The sequence below is a fragment of the Pimephales promelas genome, chromosome 8 (genome assembly GCF_988280905.1).
Source record: "Pimephales promelas chromosome 8, fPimPro1.hap1.1, whole genome shotgun sequence".
Lineage (NCBI taxonomy): Eukaryota > Metazoa > Chordata > Actinopteri > Cypriniformes > Leuciscidae > Pimephales > Pimephales promelas.
The window spans coordinates 36,596,993-36,618,850 of NC_142776.1; the positions used below are offsets into that span (position 1 = coordinate 36,596,993).

The window sequence follows — 21,858 nt, forward strand, 5'->3', positions numbered from 1 at the left end:
AAATGTCACAATCATTACGAAGAAGCGAGGTCTGCTCTGACATTTATTATTTATAATGCAAAAAGCTACGCAATAAGAAAGACCTGATTGAAAACCCCGCAGGAAGGATTATGGATTTAATCATTTCGAATAACCAAAGTAAACATGAAACAAACTCTCTTTACTGGCATGTTTGAAGGCCTTTAAATAAACGCAACATGTCGCCGTCACGAGACACAACCGTATTGTGTACATAAGAGAAGGTTATGCTTATACTGTATGAAGAGTGCTGATACGCTTCTTATGTTTACTATTAATGTACAGTACTGATGATTTGGCCAACAAAATAGACAAAACTATGAACAAGACAGTTGATATATATATATATATATATATTCGTTTTCATTTAGTTTAATTTGAAGTACTAAAATAACAAACTAAATAAACTAAAGCTAAAACCTAAAAAAACTATATAGACATATTTTTAAAATACTAATAAAAATGACAACAAACTTTAAAATTAAAACAGAAAATATTGAATTAAATTAAAAATATTTACAAAAATATGATCGTGTGTATAAGTAAAGTTTAGATTACTTGCTATTAGAAGTATTTGATTTCATTTTATTGTGTGCTAAATTATATATATATATTTTTACTTTTAATGGTTGCAGAATGGAAAATCACATGAATATATGAAAATGGGCAACAGACAGCCGAACTCAAGTCTGTCCTCTGTCCCCGTGTTGTGAACAGCAGAACACATTTCCATTACTGATGTTCAGGGGCCGAACGGGTTACGGAGGATGAAATGAAGATCCTGTAAACTCACACAGGTCCTGTAGCCAAACACACACAAGCTATCAAACCAAAACAAGCACTTACAGGAATAGTTCACCCCAAAAAAAAGAGAATTCGGTCATCATGTACTCACAAAGTGTGTGTTCATGAGTCGAAGATTACCAGAATCGAACAGCAATTAGACCTGTTTCCTCACAAAGCATCAAAGCGTTGTGTATTTTATTTACAGTTTCTGCTTGCATTGATTCTAGTGGCCTTCATTTATACAGCGCTTTAACAATACAGTTCTTTCAAAGCAGCTTTACAGGGATAATAGGAGCTTACAGTAACAGAGATAGTTTGGGCTTTACAGCAGCTAAAGTTATTGTCCAGCTAAAGATCATTAGTTATTAACTTAGGGGCCGCTAACACAACAGCATTTAACCATTTAAAATGAACAAATCTTTTTTCCGAGTCATTTGGTTCATTCAATGAGCGAAACGAATTGACTAGGCAAAAGATTCGTTCATTTTGATAAACGAGTTTGAACAGTAGAGTCACGAACGCGCATCACAAGGCGAACATTTGAGCTTATAAAACTTAAACTTTGTTATTTATTTATTAAATGAGCGATCGTTTCGCTTGATAAGACCCTTATTCATCGTCTGGAATCGTTTAAAGCCCTTTGGACAGTTTGCAGTTTGTACTGAAACTGTCTTTTGGACCTTGAACCGTTTGGTTCCCATTGAAGTCCATTATATGGAGAAAAATCCTGGAATGTTTTCATCAAAAACGTTAATTTCTTTTCGACTGAAGAAAGAAAGACGTGGACATCTTGGATGACATGGGGGTGAGAAAATTATCAGCAAAAGTTTTTTCAAAAGTGAACAACCGGTACTCCTTTAATGACAGTTGTCATAAACATGCAAAACACTTCCTTCATATTCATAACATATGTCATGTCATGATTATGGTGTCATGTTAGTCTTATGCACTCCCCTTCAAGTAAAGTGTTACCGAAACTTTAATGTGTTCTGGCAGTTTATTTGCACACAACAGCGTTTGGTGCTCGAGAACACAAACTTTGAAACAACACTCTTAGAAGAAATAGGTCTATTCAGAACCAGAAATGGTTCCATCTCCCGCTTCATATGGAACTCCGAAATGGTTCTATATAGAACCATTTTTTTTTGGTAAAAGGTTCTATTGGCCAAGAACCCCAGGGTTCTATATAGAACCCAGAGGAACCCTTTTTTTAAGAGTGTATAGAACCTTTTAGGGGTTCCAAATACGTAGCACTGATAGAACCTTTTAAGGTTCTATATAGAACCGTTTCTTCTAAGAGTGAAGGTACAAGTTTTGAAAAAAACAAACAAACAGTATTATCTCTGTGTAAACTTTCAAGACGTGTTTAGATATGTGTGTTTGAATATGTATGTGCGCAGGCGCATAATCTTTCTTTACAAAGTGACATTGGGAAATGACTTGCATAATAATTTTTTGTCGTTTCCATGGATCCATATGAACTGGAATCATTTTGATGACGTTTTATCTATACATTAAAATTGAATGGAAAAGTGCAGCGTGAACTTTCTACTAAATCTCTCCTTTTGTGCTTCACAGAAAGAAAGACAGTCATACAGGTTTGTAACAACATGTGGGTGAGGAATTGATGACCTTTTTAGGTGAAGTATTATAAATGTGAAGCTTGCACTCATAAATCTGCAGTCAGGGAAATGAATTCTGTATACAAGCATTCAGAAACAATAAATGTGAGGAAAAGGTTTAACGTGTCGGGACATAAGTTTATAATAAGAGTGGATTTTTTTGTTCATTGAGGTGGTTTGTGACGAGAGCTCAACGCGACGTGTTCAGCTCGAATAAGCCAGCCGTTCACTGACACAGTAATCATTTTGACATTTAATAACACTTGTGTAACCTCCCTTATTTATCGGCCCTCGCTTATTATGGGAGAATGTACTCGCCGTCTCTCTTCACACGTTTGTGTCACCCTCAAGTGTGTGAGTGTGTAGTTCATTTACTGTAAAGAAGGTAATGACTACCTTTTTTGACTGTTTTCGAAGGTTTTTTTGTGACCCACCTACGTTTGCTTTTTTTTTTCCAAGTGTCATCTGCTTTGTTAATTGGCTAAGTGCTGGAGTAATTGGACGAATCTCATGAAAAACATTTCACCCCCAAATCAATGGGAAAAAAATTACAAGAATTCATTTTGCATAAATAAATTACAGCACATTTATTGTCTGGATGTATTACTTTTTTTGGTATTTTAATTATCTTCATTTCTCATTAATGCATTTTTTATGAAACTAGTACAAGTTAAAGGCAAAACTGTACATGTAAAGTTTACAATTTACATAAAATGTCAGTGTTTTTGCATCAATTTAATGAGAATGCAACTTTTTCATATAGTAATGCAAATTAGTGAAAAATAATGTCACTGCAATTATGTGTATAAAGTATATATGTATGTATATGTATATGTGTATGGGGGGGGGGTGTATATAGAGATGGTATATAGATATAAAGAAGAGAATACGCTCTCTATCTGTCAATCATTTAGCACATCGAAATAGACAGATAGACAGACAGACAGACAGACAGACAGACAGACATAGAGACAGATAGATAGATAGATAGATAGATAGATAGATAGATAGATAGATAGATAGATAGATAGATAGATAGATAGATAGATAGATAGATAGATAGATAGATAGATAGATAGATAGATAGATAGATAGATAGACAGACAGTTGGTTATTTAGATAGATAGATAGACAGGCAGACAGACAGACAGATAAACAGACAGACAGACAGACAGACAGACAGATAAACAGACAGACAGACAGACAGACAGACAGACAGATAAACAGACAGACAGACAGATAAACAGACAGACAGACAGACAGACAGACAGACAGACAGACAGACAGACAGACAGACAGACAGACAGATAGATAGATAGATAGATAGATAGATAGATAGATAGATAGATAGATAGATAGATAGATAGATAGATAGATAGATAGATAGATAGGTATATAGACAGACAGTTGGTTAGTTAGTTAGTTAGATAGTTAGATGGATAGACAGCCAGATAGACAGACAGATAGACAGACAGACAGACAGATAGATAGACAGATAGATAGATAGACAGACAGACAAATAGATAGACAGATAGATAGATAGACAGACAGACAGACAGACAGACAGACAGACAGACAGACAGATAGATAAATAGATAGATAGACAGACAGATAGATATACAGACAGACAGACAGATATATATATATATATATAATTCACTAATTTATAACTAACTATATATATAAATAACTATAATGATACATATTGTATTGTTTCCGAACAGGTTTCCACATCCCCTTCTGCCATTCGCCAATAAACAGATAACAACATCACGTCATTGGTTATTTCTATGTCGGCCTGGTCAGGTCTCAAACTAGCAGTTTTGAAACACCAGAAAATAACAATGTTGTGTATTTTGGGGAATCATCAGTTTACTTATAGTTACCTCAGCTTCTTTCTTCTGATTTTGGGGTGAAATAATAAAGATCCGCACGTGTTCTCGACAGGTTTTGTGAGATTCGATCAATTAAAGGGGTGCATAATTGGTTTCTGGGGGTCGTTGGGTTGCAGCTTATCAGTCCTTCATAAACAAATCTTTGCACTAGCAAAGTTTTTTTGTCCCTGCTCTTTGTTGAACACAAGAGGATGCTGGGAAGGGAGGCACTACACATTCCAAAGCCGTGATGCAATGGAATCCCTGAGCCTGTTAACCCCTAAATATACACACACACAGATATATAAAACATGCATGTGCATGCATATAAATGCAATGCATGAACTCATATGTTGTCTGAGCGCTAGCGAGCGTCTACTCCACATGCCTGTTGAGTTCTCCTTCTGTGGCTTTTATTAAACAAGTTCCCACCCCAGGACCCTCTCCAACACACTCACACTGACTGCATGTGGTACAATAAGCATGTTGACACACACACATGGTCGTGGAGAGACAACAAGTGTCCTACTGCGATGACAGCTCACTCACAAACACACACACACACACACACACACACACACACACACACACACACAGATGTACAGAAAACACAAGCGCTTTCAGCTGAGTTAGTTAGTCTGTTCATCAGGAACATTTTACATTATTTTCCTTTGGCTCTGAGAAGGCTGGGAAGGAAAGTGTTGTTCTGTTCTCTCTGTTCCCTGTTTGATTCTCTTTCTTTTAAAAGGCATGATGTCTTCTGTTCAGATTCAGACGCAAATGCACAGCTTAAAATGAGATAAATTAATTAGCATGGAAAAACAAATGTGTAATTGGACAGATTATAATACCTCAGAAAACTACCAATCAGAAACGCTCTCTGTCTGCCAATCATTTAGCACATCGAAATAGACAGACAGACAGACAGACAGACAGACAGATAGATAGATAGATAGATAGATAGATAGATAGATAGATAGATAGATAGATAGATAGATAGATAGATAGATAGATAGATAGATAGATAGATAGATAGATAGATAGATAGATAGATAGACTTTCAGGCAGACAGAGAGACAGACAGACAGATAGAGATAAAAAGATTGATAGACAGACAGACAGAGAGAGAGATAGATATATTGATAGACAGATAGATAGATAGATAGATAGATAGATAGATAGATAGATAGATAGATAGATAGATAGATAGATAGATAGATAGATAGATAGATAGATAGATAGATAGATAGATAGATAGATAGATTTTAAGACAGACAGACAGACACAGATAGATAGATAGATAGATAGATAGATAGACTTTCAGACAGACAGACGGAGATAGATAGATAGATAGATAGATAGATAGATAGATAGATAGACTTTCAGACAGACAGACAGACAGACAGACAGACAGACAGACAGACAGACAGACAGATAGATAGATAGATAGATAGATAGATAGATAGATAGATAGATAGATAGATAGATAGATAGATAGATAGATAGATAGATAGATAGATAGATAGATAGATAGATAGATAGATAGATAGATAGATAGATAGAGCTCGGGGTGCAAAAAATGATTGATAGACAAAGAGCGTTTACAGCTATTTTATATTTGTATTAGCTATTTTATATTAATGTTAATGGTTATCGTATGTCGGGGAGATTTTATGCAACTTTAAGAGTCCAAATACTTTTTGAGGTCGTTGTTTGTGATGCATTTATCCAACGTGAAGTCCCACCTCAAATGTTTCTCATCCTCTCTCCTTCCTTCTTTTGCTCCCCGCTCCCATCAGCAGAGGTCGCCTGACAGAGTCAGAGTCAGTGAAGCACACGAGCACTCGTTCACAAAGCAGGACATTTCGCTTCTCTCAAAGTTATATAGCCTACAGTTTATTTCTTTTTTTTACCGTATTGGCACTGTGGAAACTTGGCGTAAAAATAAACTGACGATATTTGAGTGGATCGTGGGTGCTATGTAGCCTAATAATATAGCTATTTTTATATTAGCAATATACTTTTTACACGTAAAATGATGTTAAAATATAATTTTAATGGCATTTTACTGTAGAAGCACACATCTTATGTTAAAAAAAGAATTCCAACCTAGCTACTTAAACGACTAAAAAAATCACTTGCACTTAGGCTAACCTACTATCATGTTTTGCGCCTTTTAACATTATTTTGCGTTGAGATATTTTCAAGCTCAACACAAGCGCGTAAATAATCGCGCGCGCGTTTTCATATGGAACAGAACAAATCCCGCGAACGGATGTGAGGAGAGCATGAACACAGGCTCAACCCCTTTCTCTTTCAGTCGTTCTGTTGCTTTTTGTTTGGGTTAACAATAGAGAGAGAGAGAGAGAGAGAGAGAGAGAGAGAGAGAGAGAGAGAGAGAGAGAGAGAGAGAGAGAGAGAGAGAGAGAGAGAGAGAGAGAGAGAGAGAACACAGAAGCGCGAGCTGCTCTCCATGCCTTCAGTCTAGCGGAGCGGGCGATGGATGTGAGATTTTACCCGGCACCTCCTTCAAGCGTGGGCTCCTGTACATTACCCACCGACACCAGCCTCTCCTCTCTGGACTATTACCACTGCAACAAGGTAATTTACCCCACCATGCGTTGGCTTCTTCTTATTCTTCTTCTTTACGCACCAGTTTCTCTTTCCCAGATGGGAAATAACCTGCTTCATTCACTTCAGGACAGTTTCATCTGTTGCAATCATACACATCACGTTAGTAAGTGTAGGCTGAGTATGGTGAATGTGTTTGTTTTCAGTGCGCATTGTCGGGTCGCGCGAAACCTCCGCATCTCCGGACCGGGCATCCCAAACTTACTTCAGCATCTCGGGAATTGTGCACTTGCACTGTAGCATCACTGTAACTGCTGGCACATTCATCCAAAATAAGCGAAATGTGGCATTGCACATGCATGAAATTGATGAAAAGCATTATAAAGTCAGTACTGAGACACAGCTTGTTTCCCGAGGGAAGATGGAGATCTCCCGTCCGGCTGCTCTTATAGCCTATAGGAGAAATGCAGCTTTCCTTTCTTTCTGTCTGGATGTGAATTCGCTTCATATTCGCTTTGTTGATAGAACAGCAACCCTGTGTGACGTAGTTGCAATTGCACGTGTTAGAAGTAGCGAACAATTAATTAGTTCTTAGGCGCGTTATTTATTTATTACGGGGAACTCGGCTAGTATTTCTAAGCGGGATTTATCCGATGATTTATGCATTTATTTGTTCTGTGAAACAGGTAGAAATATACGTTGGATAGTGCATTTAGATTGTTTTCCCTGAAAAGCACACAAGAGCATATTATAAACCGGAAAATGTGTGCAATGCGTTGTTAAGTTTAGTTTTGCCAATGAGCGCGTGACTAATAACGGGTCTGAATGTGTAAGATATGTAGTGCTGACTGAAAATAGCATGTGCACTAGCATTCAGCGTCAGGCTGACTAGGATAAGATTTTAGCAGGTTAAAGATGCACCCCGATCCTCATTTGTCTACGGATATAGCTACGTCTCTCCAGTTATCTGTCATAGCGTGAATTCAGAATTATTTAAATAAATGTTGATGACTTATTGCTTTGTGAGTTTTGATGGTAGGCTGTGTGCGTAATATAGAATTCAGTTTTAGTTTATGATACTTTTTTCTGTCGTATTAGCCGATGTTTTGTTTAATTGGGTTCATTGTGTTTCTGGGAAGTTCTTAGTCTTTATCTTTTTTGATCTTGTATACGCATACTGTCAAATTCATATTCTGTTTACTCAGAACTCAGATCGGAATCGACGTATTTAAGCGCTGCTTTAGTCACGTGTCAATCAAGCATTGATAACATCATTAAGTTTCAGCGGCCGTTGTTAAACCCTGCCAAATCTGATCTAGAATGGCGATATTGGAGAATATTTCCTGTAATTTTTAGATAAACAATCTAAATATGAATTTGCACAATATAGTATACAGGAACCAATCAGATGTGTGGATTATTGATCCACGGTCAGCAGCCCAGTAACGTCTTTCGTTTTACCAAGGTTTTACTTTTACCGCCACTATTTTTTTTTTAAAGTAGACTGTGATGACGCGTTTTAAAGGGATAGCCTACTCCACCCAAAAAATGAAAATTGTGTCATCATTCACTCACCTTCAATTTTTTTTGCAAACCTGTATGAATTTCTTTCTTCTGCTGAACTCAAAGGAAGATATTTTGACGAACGATTGGAACTTTGGCACCATTGACTTCCATAGTATTTATTTTTCTACTATGGAAGTCAATGGTACCAAACAACCGTTTGGTTCCAATCGCTCTACAAAATATCTTCCTTTGTGTTAAGCAGATAAAGAAACTCATACATGTTTGCAACAACTTGACGGTGAGTGATGACAGAATTTTCATTTTTGGGTGGAGATCCCTTTAACGGTCATCAACATCGTAAATCTTGAAAAGTTTTTAATTTAAATTTGTTTATGTGAATATATATCACTATACTTTGTATATTACCTTTGCATCAAATGACAAAAAACTAATGTTGTTCCAATACTGCAAATTTACATCTTTCTCTCTTCTGACTGCCAATCTCTCTATTTTGTTTTTCTCTCTTGAAAGTCTTGAAAACACTATAGTGGAGTTTTCCTTTTGCTATTTTAGTAAATGGAGACATACAAATATATTTTAATGTCGTCTCTCATTTACCACTTTCGAAGTTTACCCAACCCAACTATGAAGACCTCCACTTCTGACAAACACCGAAACATTATATTCATGTTTTCTAAAATAATGGCAAACAGAGGCTTTTACCTATTGTTATTTAATAACCGCTCTGTTTAGAAGCATTTGAGATTTTTTTGTGATGGAGCTTTTAAAATCAGCCATCTTGACAGCGAATAACTCATAATTTGCTGATGGGTGTTTATACTAGGGTGTCACAGAGTTAAGCTTGTGGCTCTAAGCATATGGAAAAGATCAGCCGGCGAATGGAGAACAGAGTAATCCAAGCCAACTCCATACGTTGAAAAATGATCCTGTGCAAGTGGACATTATGAAACAAAATTTTAGGGGGAAAGCCTGCTCTCCCCACCACAATGGCCCTCTTTATGTGCTCCAGCTTTAATAATGCAATATTCTCCAACATTCTTGAGAGGCCCCAAATGAAGGTCACGTATGGAGGTCTTGCATTAATATGTAACGTTTGAGAGTTTGCGTGATGTGGTTTACAGTGCTGTCGCATGAACCGGAAACTGTTCTGAAAAACTAGGCCATCCATGATAAGTGTCTATCATTTCCTGCCGCTAACACACAAACATGCTACATGCTGCATTCCTGAACCACGCATGAGCTTTTTCATACTTGTATGTGAAGTATGAAACCGTCAATCATATAGAACAGTGCATGTAGTGTATGTGAAACCAAAACCAGATCAGGGATGAGTTTTTTTTAGCAAAGTATATGCAGAATTCATAAGTGAATAAATCTATTATTTTCATTTATTATTTAATTTTTACCCAGTTTTTTATCCTTTGATATAAAAATCCCATTGGAGGAGTCAGGATTGCAGTTGCTCAGCATTTGTGACCAACATCTTTTATCATTAAGTTGCCAGAATCAATTATATTAAGTCTGTCAAACGATTAATCGTGATTAATCGCATCCAAAATAAAAGTTTATGTTTGCATTATATATGTGGGTGCACTGTGTATAATTATTTTATATATGTAAATACACACACATGCTTGTATATATTTAAGAAATATTTTCATGTATGTATAGATTGATATATAATTTATATGATATGTAAATATAAATATTTTATATAAAAATAATATTTTTTTCTTAAATATACACACATGTGTGTGTATTTATATATATATACAAAATAATTATACACAGTGCACCCACATATATTATATAAACACAAACTTTTATTTCGATATGCGATTAATCGCGATTAATCGTTTGACAGCCCTATTGAGTTTTGGCTCATTTGAGGTACCACTGAAAATTCACAATTTTCAACTACAGAAAATGAATAAAGTAATCAAATGCAGAATAACTCTGTAATCATAGATTTATCCTTATTAAAGTTACAAAAGTTATTCAGTCAAACGTTTCTTCGTCTTTGGTTGTTTGATTAAGATCAAGGACAGCTGTTGTCAATATAAGAGATAATGCACTGATCCAATATACTGATACACATGCCTTTCTCAACTGTTTATGTTCACTAAAGACATAACTTACAGTGTTTACAAGGATACTCACGATTTCATATATTCGCCAAAACCAATTTGAACTCATTTGGCACTTGGTGAGTGTTCATTTAAGGCTCATTTTAGGCAAATTTGCTTCATTGACCAACAGAAAGCTGCTTTTGTGTGAGATATTGACAATAGACAATGGACTTTTTTTTCAAATATATGCTCTCAATTCAATTTAGACCAAAAATCCCTCTCTCCATTTTAAAGTGGATTACTGTTGATTTGTTTTCAGAACATCTTAAAGTTTCAGAAAACGAATGCAGTCCTCATGCATATAGTTTGCAATCAGTGACACCTCAGAATAGGGAAGCAACTTTACAGCCATAACAACCAGGCAATCGATAACACATTAACCAATGTCATCATCATCTGCCCTGCAACAAACCTGCCAGATCCATACTTCCAATGCAAACACGCCTAGTAACGGCCATGCTAGTATTTACTCAAGTGTCCAGTGGTGCACAGTCTAGTTTTAACTAAGATATTAAGCATGTAAAAGTGCAAGACTTTGGGTTGAACATCTTTTCTGGTGTCTTGATGCTGAAGTTTCAGTTGAGCTGTGACTCATTCTCACTTCGAGCAGACTGACTTTCTATCTCTCGTTTTCATGAGTGGGTGTATTGTTTGTTAAGCATACGCTCTGTGAATTCCTCCTCTAAAGGCCATCTCTTCATAAATGCATGTTTCACCCAGAGAATATTTGTCGAATGCATTATGACTTGTGCATCGCCCCGGGCTTATTCGCTGCGTTTAAAATTGAAGTTGGATAGGTTAAGAGAAGATGGACCACTTCCCCCTCTTCACCGGTGTTACTGTATTAATGCAGACAGAGATAGGAGGGAGACCGCAGCGTGTTAGAGACAACCCAACTACTTTTAACTCTTAGATCATCAAGTATATTCATAGCGCTCACTTGTGTTGCCATGTCAAGAGGGTTTGATCTTGAGTCCATCAGAAATCCAAGTTGATTTTAATGCATGTTTCTGGCTTTATTGGGTTTGATTCATTAACAGTGTGTGTTTTTCAAAAGAATAAAGACTCAAAATGCAATAATTTGCCCCGCCTTTGAAATAACGTTGCCGTCCAATCGGTCGTGTCTCGTTGAGTATCCTGTTGCATTTATAAATAAGTCGTATTACAACATGGCGCGACATGGTGATCTTTGCAGCCGTTTCTTGCAGTGAGCTTTGACTTTCAATTTCAATCGTACGTCCAAGTGTCAGCCGTCAAAAGAAGAGGCACCTCAGATGTTAAACGGCAGCCAAAAAAGCGTTATCGCTCCTGAATCAGATCCCTGTAAGTGGGTGGCAGTGGCACATTACCAGCTGTGTGTGACGGCAGAAAACCTTGATTCATTTAAAGAAAGTCTGAGCCTTAACTTATTATTTAGTCCGTTCAAAGAGTCTGTCTCTCTTTGAGCTTGTTCTTCGCTGCTTTAACCATCTAAAAATAACTCGTAGGCCTAGCAATTACTGGAAACGGGTGCAGAGTGGTGCATCTACGAGTGCAACTGTCTTTAGCTTAAATGATACTTTAACTGAAATGCATCAGTGCAGTGGAAATAAGAGATTATCTCTGTGCATGCACACTTTTTTTGTGCAGGAATCGTTGCATATGGTGCATCTAAATATGCATTTCATCCTGAGGCAGGGGTGTGTGATTTACATGGGAAAGGTGTGCCGTTCTCACACTGATTCAGCGTTTTAATTCCAATCATGTTTTAATGTATACATGCTGAATCAGTGCAACAGCAGCACACCTGCGAAACTAATCGGTTTTCTTTATGTTTATTTAATGTTGTATAATCTCAAATCAATCAATCTGGTTCGCATTTCACTTTAAATGCTGGGTTATTCAACCCAAATTTGGGTCAATTATGGACAAACCCAAATGTTGGGTTGAAAATGTAATTAAAAAAATGTACAGTTGAAAGTGAAAGTTGAAGTTGGGTTCAAATTTTAAATGACATTTTTAACCCAATTTTTGGGTTTGTCCATATTTTACCCCAATTTTGGGTTCAAACAACAACACTCTAAACAATGCTGGGTTGTTTGAACCCAAAATTGGGTAAAATATGGACAAACCCAAATGTTGGGTTAAAAATGTCATTTCAAATTGTAACCCAACTTCTACTTTCACTTTCAACTGTACATTTTTAATTGCATTTTAACCCAACATTTGGGTTTGTCCATATTTTACCCAATTTTGGGTTCAAACAACCCAGCATTGTATAGAAGACCAGAGAAAACAACAACAACACTATAAACAATGCTGGGTTGTTTGAACCCAAAATTGGGTAAAATATGTACAAACCCAAATGTTGGGTTACAAATGTCATTTCAAATTGTAACCCAACTTCAACTTTCATTTTCAACTGTAAATTTGAAATTGCATTTTTAACCCAACATTTGGGTTTGTCCATATTTTACCCAGGTTTGGGTTAAAACAACCCAGCATTGTTTAGAGAAGACCAGAGAAAACAACAACACTATAAACAATGCTGGGTTGTTTGAACCCAAAATTGGGTAAAATATGGACAAACCCAAATGTTGGGTTGAAAATGTAATTTCAAATTGTAACCCAACTTCAACTTTCATTTTCAACTGTCATTTTTTTAATTGCAATTTTAACCCAACATTTGGGTTTGTCCATATTTGACCCAAATTTGAGTTAAAACAACCCATTTTTTAGATTGAAGTGAATGAAAAACTGAAAAAGATCCTATCAGTTTGTGTGAAGCTGTATATATGACAGTTGTCCTCTTTCCTCGACACTGTAATGGAGATGTGAGATAATGAGTCGTCAGGCCAGCTGATCTGCGTTCTGTACACGGGAAGTTAATTATGTGGAAAGAGGCGATCCAGAACTAACAGTCATTTCTAACTCTGATCAGAAACCTGCCTGTGAGACATATTTCTCACGTCTTAGTTTCATCCATCAGGTGTTTTTGAACCTGATCTGTGTGTGTAATGTGAACAGGTTTATGAATAGAACGGTACACTTTACAATGAGGTTCATTAGTTAACTACCTTCTTCAGCATCTTAGTTAATGTAAATTTCAGCAGCACATTGAAAACATGAGTTTTTTCAACTTAACCTGATCCAATTCTCATGTTTCCAGTGCTTGTCAGGGTTTATACAAAAACATTGTCCTCAGTAATGATTAAAAGCAGGTTCTTTATGAGAGTGAGCCACACCTGAGTTGTAGAAGCATTCGCACCGAGACTTCACGACCTGCTGTGCACATGTATTACTGACGTGCGGTGTGAAATGTCTGTGCACACTCTGTGGTGAGCGAGACCTTTTCAGAACTATTCAATGCTTTGCTTTATATGAGTCAGAACCACAAAACTGTGTTACAAAACTCTAACACTTGTGTGAAATACAGTGGAGACCCAGAAAATGGAAACTAATGCGGAAATAAGTTGGCATTGCATTTTCTGTCATGCACTGTAATTTCACACAAACATTTCTACTATATATATGAAGAGTTCAGATGCAAAAGCTTCTAAATGCCATTTGAAATTTTCTTCTTTAATGATGATTTTTATCAAACTTGTATATTTAAGTTCAGTAATTTCACTTAAATAACAATTAAGTGAAATTACTGAACTTAAATATACAAGTTTGAAAAAATTATCATTAAAGAAGAAAATTACAAATGGCATTTAGAGGTTTTTGCATCTGAACTCTTCACATATAAAAATGCTGGGTTGTTTTAACCCAACTTTGGGTCAAATATGGACAAACCCAAACGTTGGGTTAAAAATGTAATGTAAATTTAACCCAATGGCTGGGTTTGTCCATATTTGACCCAAAGTTGCATTTTTTAGTGATATATTAATATGTAATAGATGTGTATAAAAAAAATCTTTTTCAAATTTAATTGAATGTGTTTCTTTGTAATTCTTTGTCAAATTTACTAGTAATTTCTGAGTAAAAAAAAAAGTAAATCCTACTCCCCAATTACTTTTTCTATACAGCATATGTAACATTATATTGCTCTAGATTGGTATCAGAATGGTACCTCTGAAAAAGCTATTTTGTTCGACTACCACCCCACAGTGGTTCCTACGCCCTGGGACGTTAATAATCACAGTACATTTGTTTTGGCCGACCGTAAAACAGCAGAACACATCAGGTGACCATCGTGCAAAAATTACCTAGCATTTTATTGTGTTGTTTTGTTGTTGCCCTGCATCCCGTATAAAAGCGTCTGCAGCCCAGTCACACACTCGGGCAGTAATGCAGTAAATGTAGCTGGCGTTTTGTGAAGCGCTGTCAGTCGCTGTGGGGGTGCGGGCGCAGCAGTGCACTAATTGGCCTTGGCAGAGAGAGAGAGAGAGAGAGAGAGAGGGCGAACGAACGCTGAATGTCTGCTGGCTTCATGGTGAATAGCAACTGATTCAGTAATGCAGCCGGTAAATAATCGCGAAGCCTGTCCGCGGGGGAATGAGAACTGCACAGACTTCTGGGACACTCACTGATACGGCCAGCGTTACAGAGGCCGATGATGTGAATCTAGAGATGTGTGTGTGTGTGTGTGATCATCATCCCTTCAGGTGAACAGGAGTTTGTCTCAGGGGTTTTCTCCTGCTGTGGTTTTGGTGATTCAGAATGTACTTTCTAAGAGTATTTTTCGTGGATGATTTATCACTGCATGTTATTATAAAGGAGAAAAAAAAGCCTTCATAATCTTTCATCAAAATGCAATAACTTGCTTTGCCTCTTAAATGACTTTCCATTTCGGCTGACGTCGCCAATCCTGCACTTTTCCATCCAGTTCATCCACTGCCTTTATTCTGGGAATGATACGCCCACTTTTCAACATTCAATCGATTCCCAATGGGTAGAATTAAGCATGTATAATATAATATATATATATAAACAAACTTTTATGTTAGATGCGATTAATCGATTCGACAGCACTAATTAGAACCTTTTCTTCTTCCAAAACATCTCTTTTATTTACGTGCATTTATTGACATTTTTCTTTTCTCGTTACTCTTATTAGAACTATTGTAATACAATATTCGGTAACTAACACTTGTAAGACAATAAGGTTTTATTTGTCAAAACTTCTACAGCATTTATCAATCTTAATTCATGTTAATCTCAACGTTTACTAAAACATTTTTATTAAGATCCAAGTATAATAGCTAATGCACTGTGAACTAACCTGAACGTGTTTGACAGCTAATATTAAGTAAGGTTAAAAGATGCTGTAAAAATACATTGTTTATGTTAGTTAATGCATACTTACAAAGCCACTGATACTTTAACCATTTAGTTACATTTATATACAGTGTATATATATATATATATATATATATATGTCTATGTGTGTATAAAAATATATATACTGTATGTATGTATGTATGTATGTGTATATATATATATATATATATATACTGTATATATGAGTGTGTATACAGTATACACACACAGAGACATACGTCTGAATAAATATATAAATACATATAATTATACATACACACACATATATTATGTAAACACAAACTTAGATATGATTAATCGTGATTAATTGATTTGATTGACAGCACCAGTTCTAATAGAATCTTAAAAGGTTCTGTGAGTCATTATGGCATCAATGATTTTTTTTTTGAATCATAATTACATTCTATGACTAAAACAGCTTTATCACTGGAATAACCTGTTCCTAATTATCCAATCATTTAAGAAATTTCTCCTTATATGGAACCATTTTGGCTTTTAAAATTGGTCATTGGTCAATCTGCATAGGAATTGACTGGGCATTTTGAAAGTGGTGGTGAAATATGACCGAGAAATATGACCTCACAATGAACCGACGGAAAATAAGACCGGAAAGACAGAAACTGGAAGACATTAATTGAAATCCCCCACAGGGCGCCAGGGCACTTTGATCAGAACCTGTCAGTGCTTGATGTGGGGCATGTGCTTCCGACCCGTCAGCGCCTCACAGAAGCAGTGGTCCACCCGACACCCCCCTTTCAGGATGTGGTGTAGCTGCACCCCCAAATGCATGTGCACATATACAGTAAAACCAAAACGTATTCAGACACCTTTAACGTTTCTCACATCATCACAGTTCATTCACTATAGAGAATGGTAATAAATATGAGCAGAATTCAGAGTTACTGTCCATCTTTCTGTTCGACTCACACATGAATTATGTTGAATATCTGTCAGCTGTTCAATTTAACTACACAATTAGATCATACCAGTTTAGCTCAACCGGTGACCAAGCAATGCTTCATGTTGTTCAGTGTGTCTGGAAAGAGCATTAGCAATTACAGAAAACACACAGCTCAAAGTGGAGGATTAATATTTGGTCCCAAATCTGTATAACTTTTACTGGTAGGAAGAATTATTGGGTATAATATGTCACAGTTTACTTTAGGGATGCACCGATATGAACATTTTGGCCGATACCGATACCGATAATTCTTTATATTTGAAAGCCGATAACCGATATATCGGCCGATAAATCTAAATCCAATTTTTATATAATTTTTGAAAGCCTGATTGCAAAAACAAAACTCTCACAATTAAAATCCGTTCCCTAACACAATTATAATGTTGTCGACATGTGCCGATATGACACATTTTGCACTTAAATAAACATATTTCAAGCAATTAAAATCAATCATGTTGAACAGTGCACATCTTAAGTGTCTCAGGTGTCAAGTGTTGAAGGAAATAATTCATAATTTATCAGCTTTACCACATTTTATTATCGGGCCGATAACGATTACATAAAAATGAACAAATATCGGCCGATACCGATATGGTGGCCGATATATCGGGCATCCCTAGTTTACTTTATTTTGCTCTCCTCACATACATTAGTGAACTATAGTGTCCTGCAAACACTAGTAAAGCAATATCCCATATATAATAATCTTTGTTTGACTATAGCACATGTCATTTTAGCAGAAGGGCGCATGTTTTACAGGACTGGAGATGCATTATTTCTCAGCCGACCATAATTGCCAGTCAGCGGTTTGGAGACCCAAAACTGAGTCCCGCCGCCAGATTTTGCCACACTCTGGTCGACCCTATGAAAGACAGAAGTTTATTGTTCTAGTGCACTCGGCACACTCAAAGCCGGTGGATCGTCGTCGACGGAAATGAAAACACTTCAAATTGTCTTTGGCTTTTATATCTCGTCATAAAATGGCTGCTTTTGCACGTTTGAAATAGGAAATATCTTTGTGGCAGCTGAACCTAAACCAAACAGGATGGCATCGCAGAATTCGCACAGTTTCTTTGTCACCCACGTGTGTGTGGTTTTCAGTTTGTCTCTTTTTGGTCAGGAAGTGTTTTAACCCCTGCTGCACATGTGAGCGCCGACAATTTGGATTTCGCTCGTGTGATGACTTCGGGTCTGAACGGTGCATTTATTTTGCTGTTTTTATCGGTCAGATACAATTGATTTCCTGAGTAAACCCCATCCGGATGTTATTGACATCAGACGCCGGTTTGAGGCAGATCAGGCTGATTTTCTGTTCTTGTTTTATGTCAGTAAACGTGACCTTTATGCAAAGATGGTGTGGGTTTCTAGCTCGTGCTTCTTTAGGTGAAAATGCAGCATGTATCGGTGTTGATTTCACCCATTAGGGCTTTATTGCATGGTGGAAAGTGTCTGTATGTTGCATTTCGCTGGTGTCAGTTATTTTGACGATTTTCTTTGGAATAAAAAGCATTCATATTTAGGCCAGGAACATGCAAAAAAGTAAACCGAGGGCCATAAAAAGCCTGTTTTGAGCGTTTAACTAGTGTTGTTTCTTTGGAGGTGTTTTGCCGTCCTGCTGTGGGGGATTTTAAAGGAAGTGTTACATAAATACAATGAAAGCACTCAATGATTATTTTTAGCGGACTCGGCTTCATTGTGGACCTGTCACCTCGCTCATCTGCGGCTTTCTACAGACCCACAGAAAAAGTTTTAGTGAAAGCATTTGAGCTCATCTTACTGAAAGCACTTCGTCCGGCTTGCTGAGTTACAGTACGAAAGCAGAAAGCACTTGCTAAATCTGCAGGATTATATCGCGCCATTGATAATGAGGGTCCGATAGATGTGAACAATGCAAAAAACTGAAACACAAAATCATGTGAAATCTTGTAGTTGTGAGCTCAGTGTGAGGAAGGTAAAGTCAAAACCACCTCGAAACGCCATTCGCAAATGAGAAATTAAAAAAAAAGTGGGTTTTCTGATCAAAATAGATCTGAATCTTGGCAATGTAATGCAATTTTTTTTAAGTCAAACATGGAATAATATGTGTAGACAACGTGGCTTTCAGCTTGACGGTGTGAAATACTCTCATTAAAGCACCGGCGAGGGCCGAGGAAGACCGCGTGGGGGCCCGACTGCAAAAACACATTTCGTGGGAGTTTTTTATGAGCTGTAAATGCAGGAAACTTTGACAAGGCCTGGAAGTTGCTGATATTGTTTGGGCTCTGATTATGTGCCGGTTTGACAGGCGACGGGTCCACCTGAAGCTGAGCTGAAGAGAAGCTAAAGCGACTCGCTAACCCAGAAAATAAGTTGCAAAATGAACTCGGCTGTGACCAACTACCTTTTCCCTGTGGGATTCGAGGCAGATAGTCGCTAGTGTTTGTTTATATGTGTCTTCCCGTATTACATTCAGCCTTTTGACTTTGAGAATTCCACCAATCACTTCATGTCAAGGTCATATTCCCAAGCCACACACACCCACAAATATTGAAGCATTACTGTATCATTTATATATATATATATATATATATATATATATATATATAATTTTCACACAATTGTTATATGGATTAATATATAGCTTATTGATTCAAAATATATTATTTATATATTAAAATAAAAAATACATAAATTTTTATTATATAAATGTCATTTTAGTGGTTGTATTATACTTGTATGTATATAGGTATTAATAATATATTTTAATCAATAATATATATATATATATATATATTAATTGTATAAAAATGTTTATATACTGTATATATATATTATATTAATTAAAATAAAATATATATGTATATAACATATTTTACGTAATATATTTATTATATAATAATATTATTTTTATATATATATATATATATATATATATATATATATATATAAATGTCACTTTAATATTTGTTGTATATACAGTATATACACAGTATATTATTATTACATTAATTAAACATTTTATTATTTATATACTGTATATTAAATGTAAATTAAATAATTATATACATACATTATACAAGAACAAATATATATATATATATATATATATATATATACTAATTGTCTCTCTTTTAAAATCGCCTGTTGTTAGCAAAATGAGTAATAAGCAAAATGCAATTGCTTATTTCTCTTTATTGATTTAAGTGTGGAATATGAGCCAGACATGAGCAGATACGGGTGCAGATGCTCCACACATGATGACTCTAAGAACTGAATGTAAAAGACAGTTGATTCCATACGTTAAACCAGAGGACGTAAGATAAATAAATACGGCGTATGCACTTTACGGAGAGAGAGAGAGACTGGGCAAACACCAGCGGTGTGTGAGTGTCCTGTGGCGTGTCCTGAGCAAACACTGCTGGAGTCGATCACCACCGGCCCGGACCCTGAGAACACACCTGGAGGACACGGGAGGGCTCGAAGAAGTTTTTTTAATGTTTAATATTGTGTTAATAATCTTGAATCAGAATAAACTCCTCTTGTAGCCTCTCTTCCCCTCTCTGATGATGTGGGCGGGGCGACCTGTCACTCACATGAGTTCAGCCAATAGCAAACCACAACCATTCAATCAATTCCTCACAGACAAAATCAAGCCCTGCCCACATTTGTTCTTGTTCCAGAAGCGTTTCACTCAGATATACAGCACTATAGGGAAGAATATATATATATATATTTTTTTAATGTATAACAGTTTAAAAGACAACTCCAGCACAAAATGATCCTTTGGTCTAATAACAGTTTTTAGAGTTAAAACATTCTCTCTTTACATTCGATTATCATTAACACAAATCTCAACTAGGTACCGATGTGTTATTAGACTAAAGGTTCGTTTTGCCCCAGAGTTGTCCTTTAAGACGTTTTCACGGCCATGCTCAAAAAGTGAATAAATGGATTATAACTATAATTTATTACCACAGAATCCCATAAAAATACAACATATTAAATTCTGTAGACTTTTGGTTATTTTTGACTGACGCGCGAACAGCACCAGAAGGCTTTAGTTTTAGGGTTAGGGTTAATAGGGGTAGTTTTGTAAAATATATATTTTGGTTTACAGAAAACTTAAAACTTTTTACACTTCAAGTTCGTCTAAGTGTGAGAGCAATCTTAGGTCTGTGTTTCAAAGCCATTTCAAGAAATGGGTTCAACAATCAACAATATCAGAGTTATATGTGTGTGTGAGACGGGGAAAATTTCTCCAGCATCTCTCATTCTCGTCGAAGCTTCGACGTGTGTCGTACAGTGTAATTGTTTAACATGTTTAGTTGAGCGTGTTTCGCCTCTCGACCTGTGACTGTCTCTCTTCAGCGCTGTCCGACTCTCATCACATGCTTTTTTATTCAGGTTCATCTGCTAAACAGCGAATCTCTTGATCATTTCACATGTCTAAACCAGGGTTGAACGGCTCTCGAGTGGCTTCAAGGCCTTTAAACTGTGCTTGAAAAGAAAAACCACAAATGAGACTTTTAATAATTCATTTTTTTTTTGCTACTAAGCAATTTGACTCCATTGAGAGCAAGACTTGGTTAAAGGGATAATTCACCCTAAAATAAAAATAGAAATATATTCACCGGTACTCCCCCTCATGTCAATCCAAACTCGTATGACTTTCTTTCTTCTGCAAAAGACAAAAGAAGACGTTTTGTAGGACGTGGGAACCAAACAACATTGGAGCCCATTGACTTCCATTGTACAAACAATCAAACAGACAACAAAAACATCTGACATTTTATATCTTACAGGTTTGGAATGATTATATGATGACAGAACGTTAATATTTGGGTGAAACGTCCCTCAAAATTCTACATTAAATTAATACATAAATTTATATTAAATAAACAAAAATATATATTAAATATATTAAATAAACAAAATTCTACATAAAAGGAATTCTGTTTATTTAATATATATATATATATATATATATATATATATATCACAATGTCACCATTTATATTTATATTAATATAAATGATGTAAAATTTAAAATTTTGGGTGAATTGCCCCTTTAAATTCTACATGAAATTAAAATTGACTTCCTTTCTTTGGTTTTATTTTGCGCATTT

At 36.1% G+C, this 21,858-nt stretch overlaps 1 protein-coding gene across 1 annotated transcript in view; it reads left to right on the plus strand.

Moving 5' to 3' along the window:
* The first annotated feature begins 6,575 nt into the window (after positions 1-6,575).
* tox2 (TOX high mobility group box family member 2) overlaps positions 6,576-21,858 on the plus strand; it is a 141,484-nt gene continuing 126,201 nt past the window's right edge. Inside the window, 1 exon segment of the mRNA XM_089134493.1 lies at positions 6,576-6,901. Coding sequence (XP_088990619.1) covers positions 6,800-6,901 — 102 coding nt within the window. The 5' untranslated portion in view covers positions 6,576-6,799.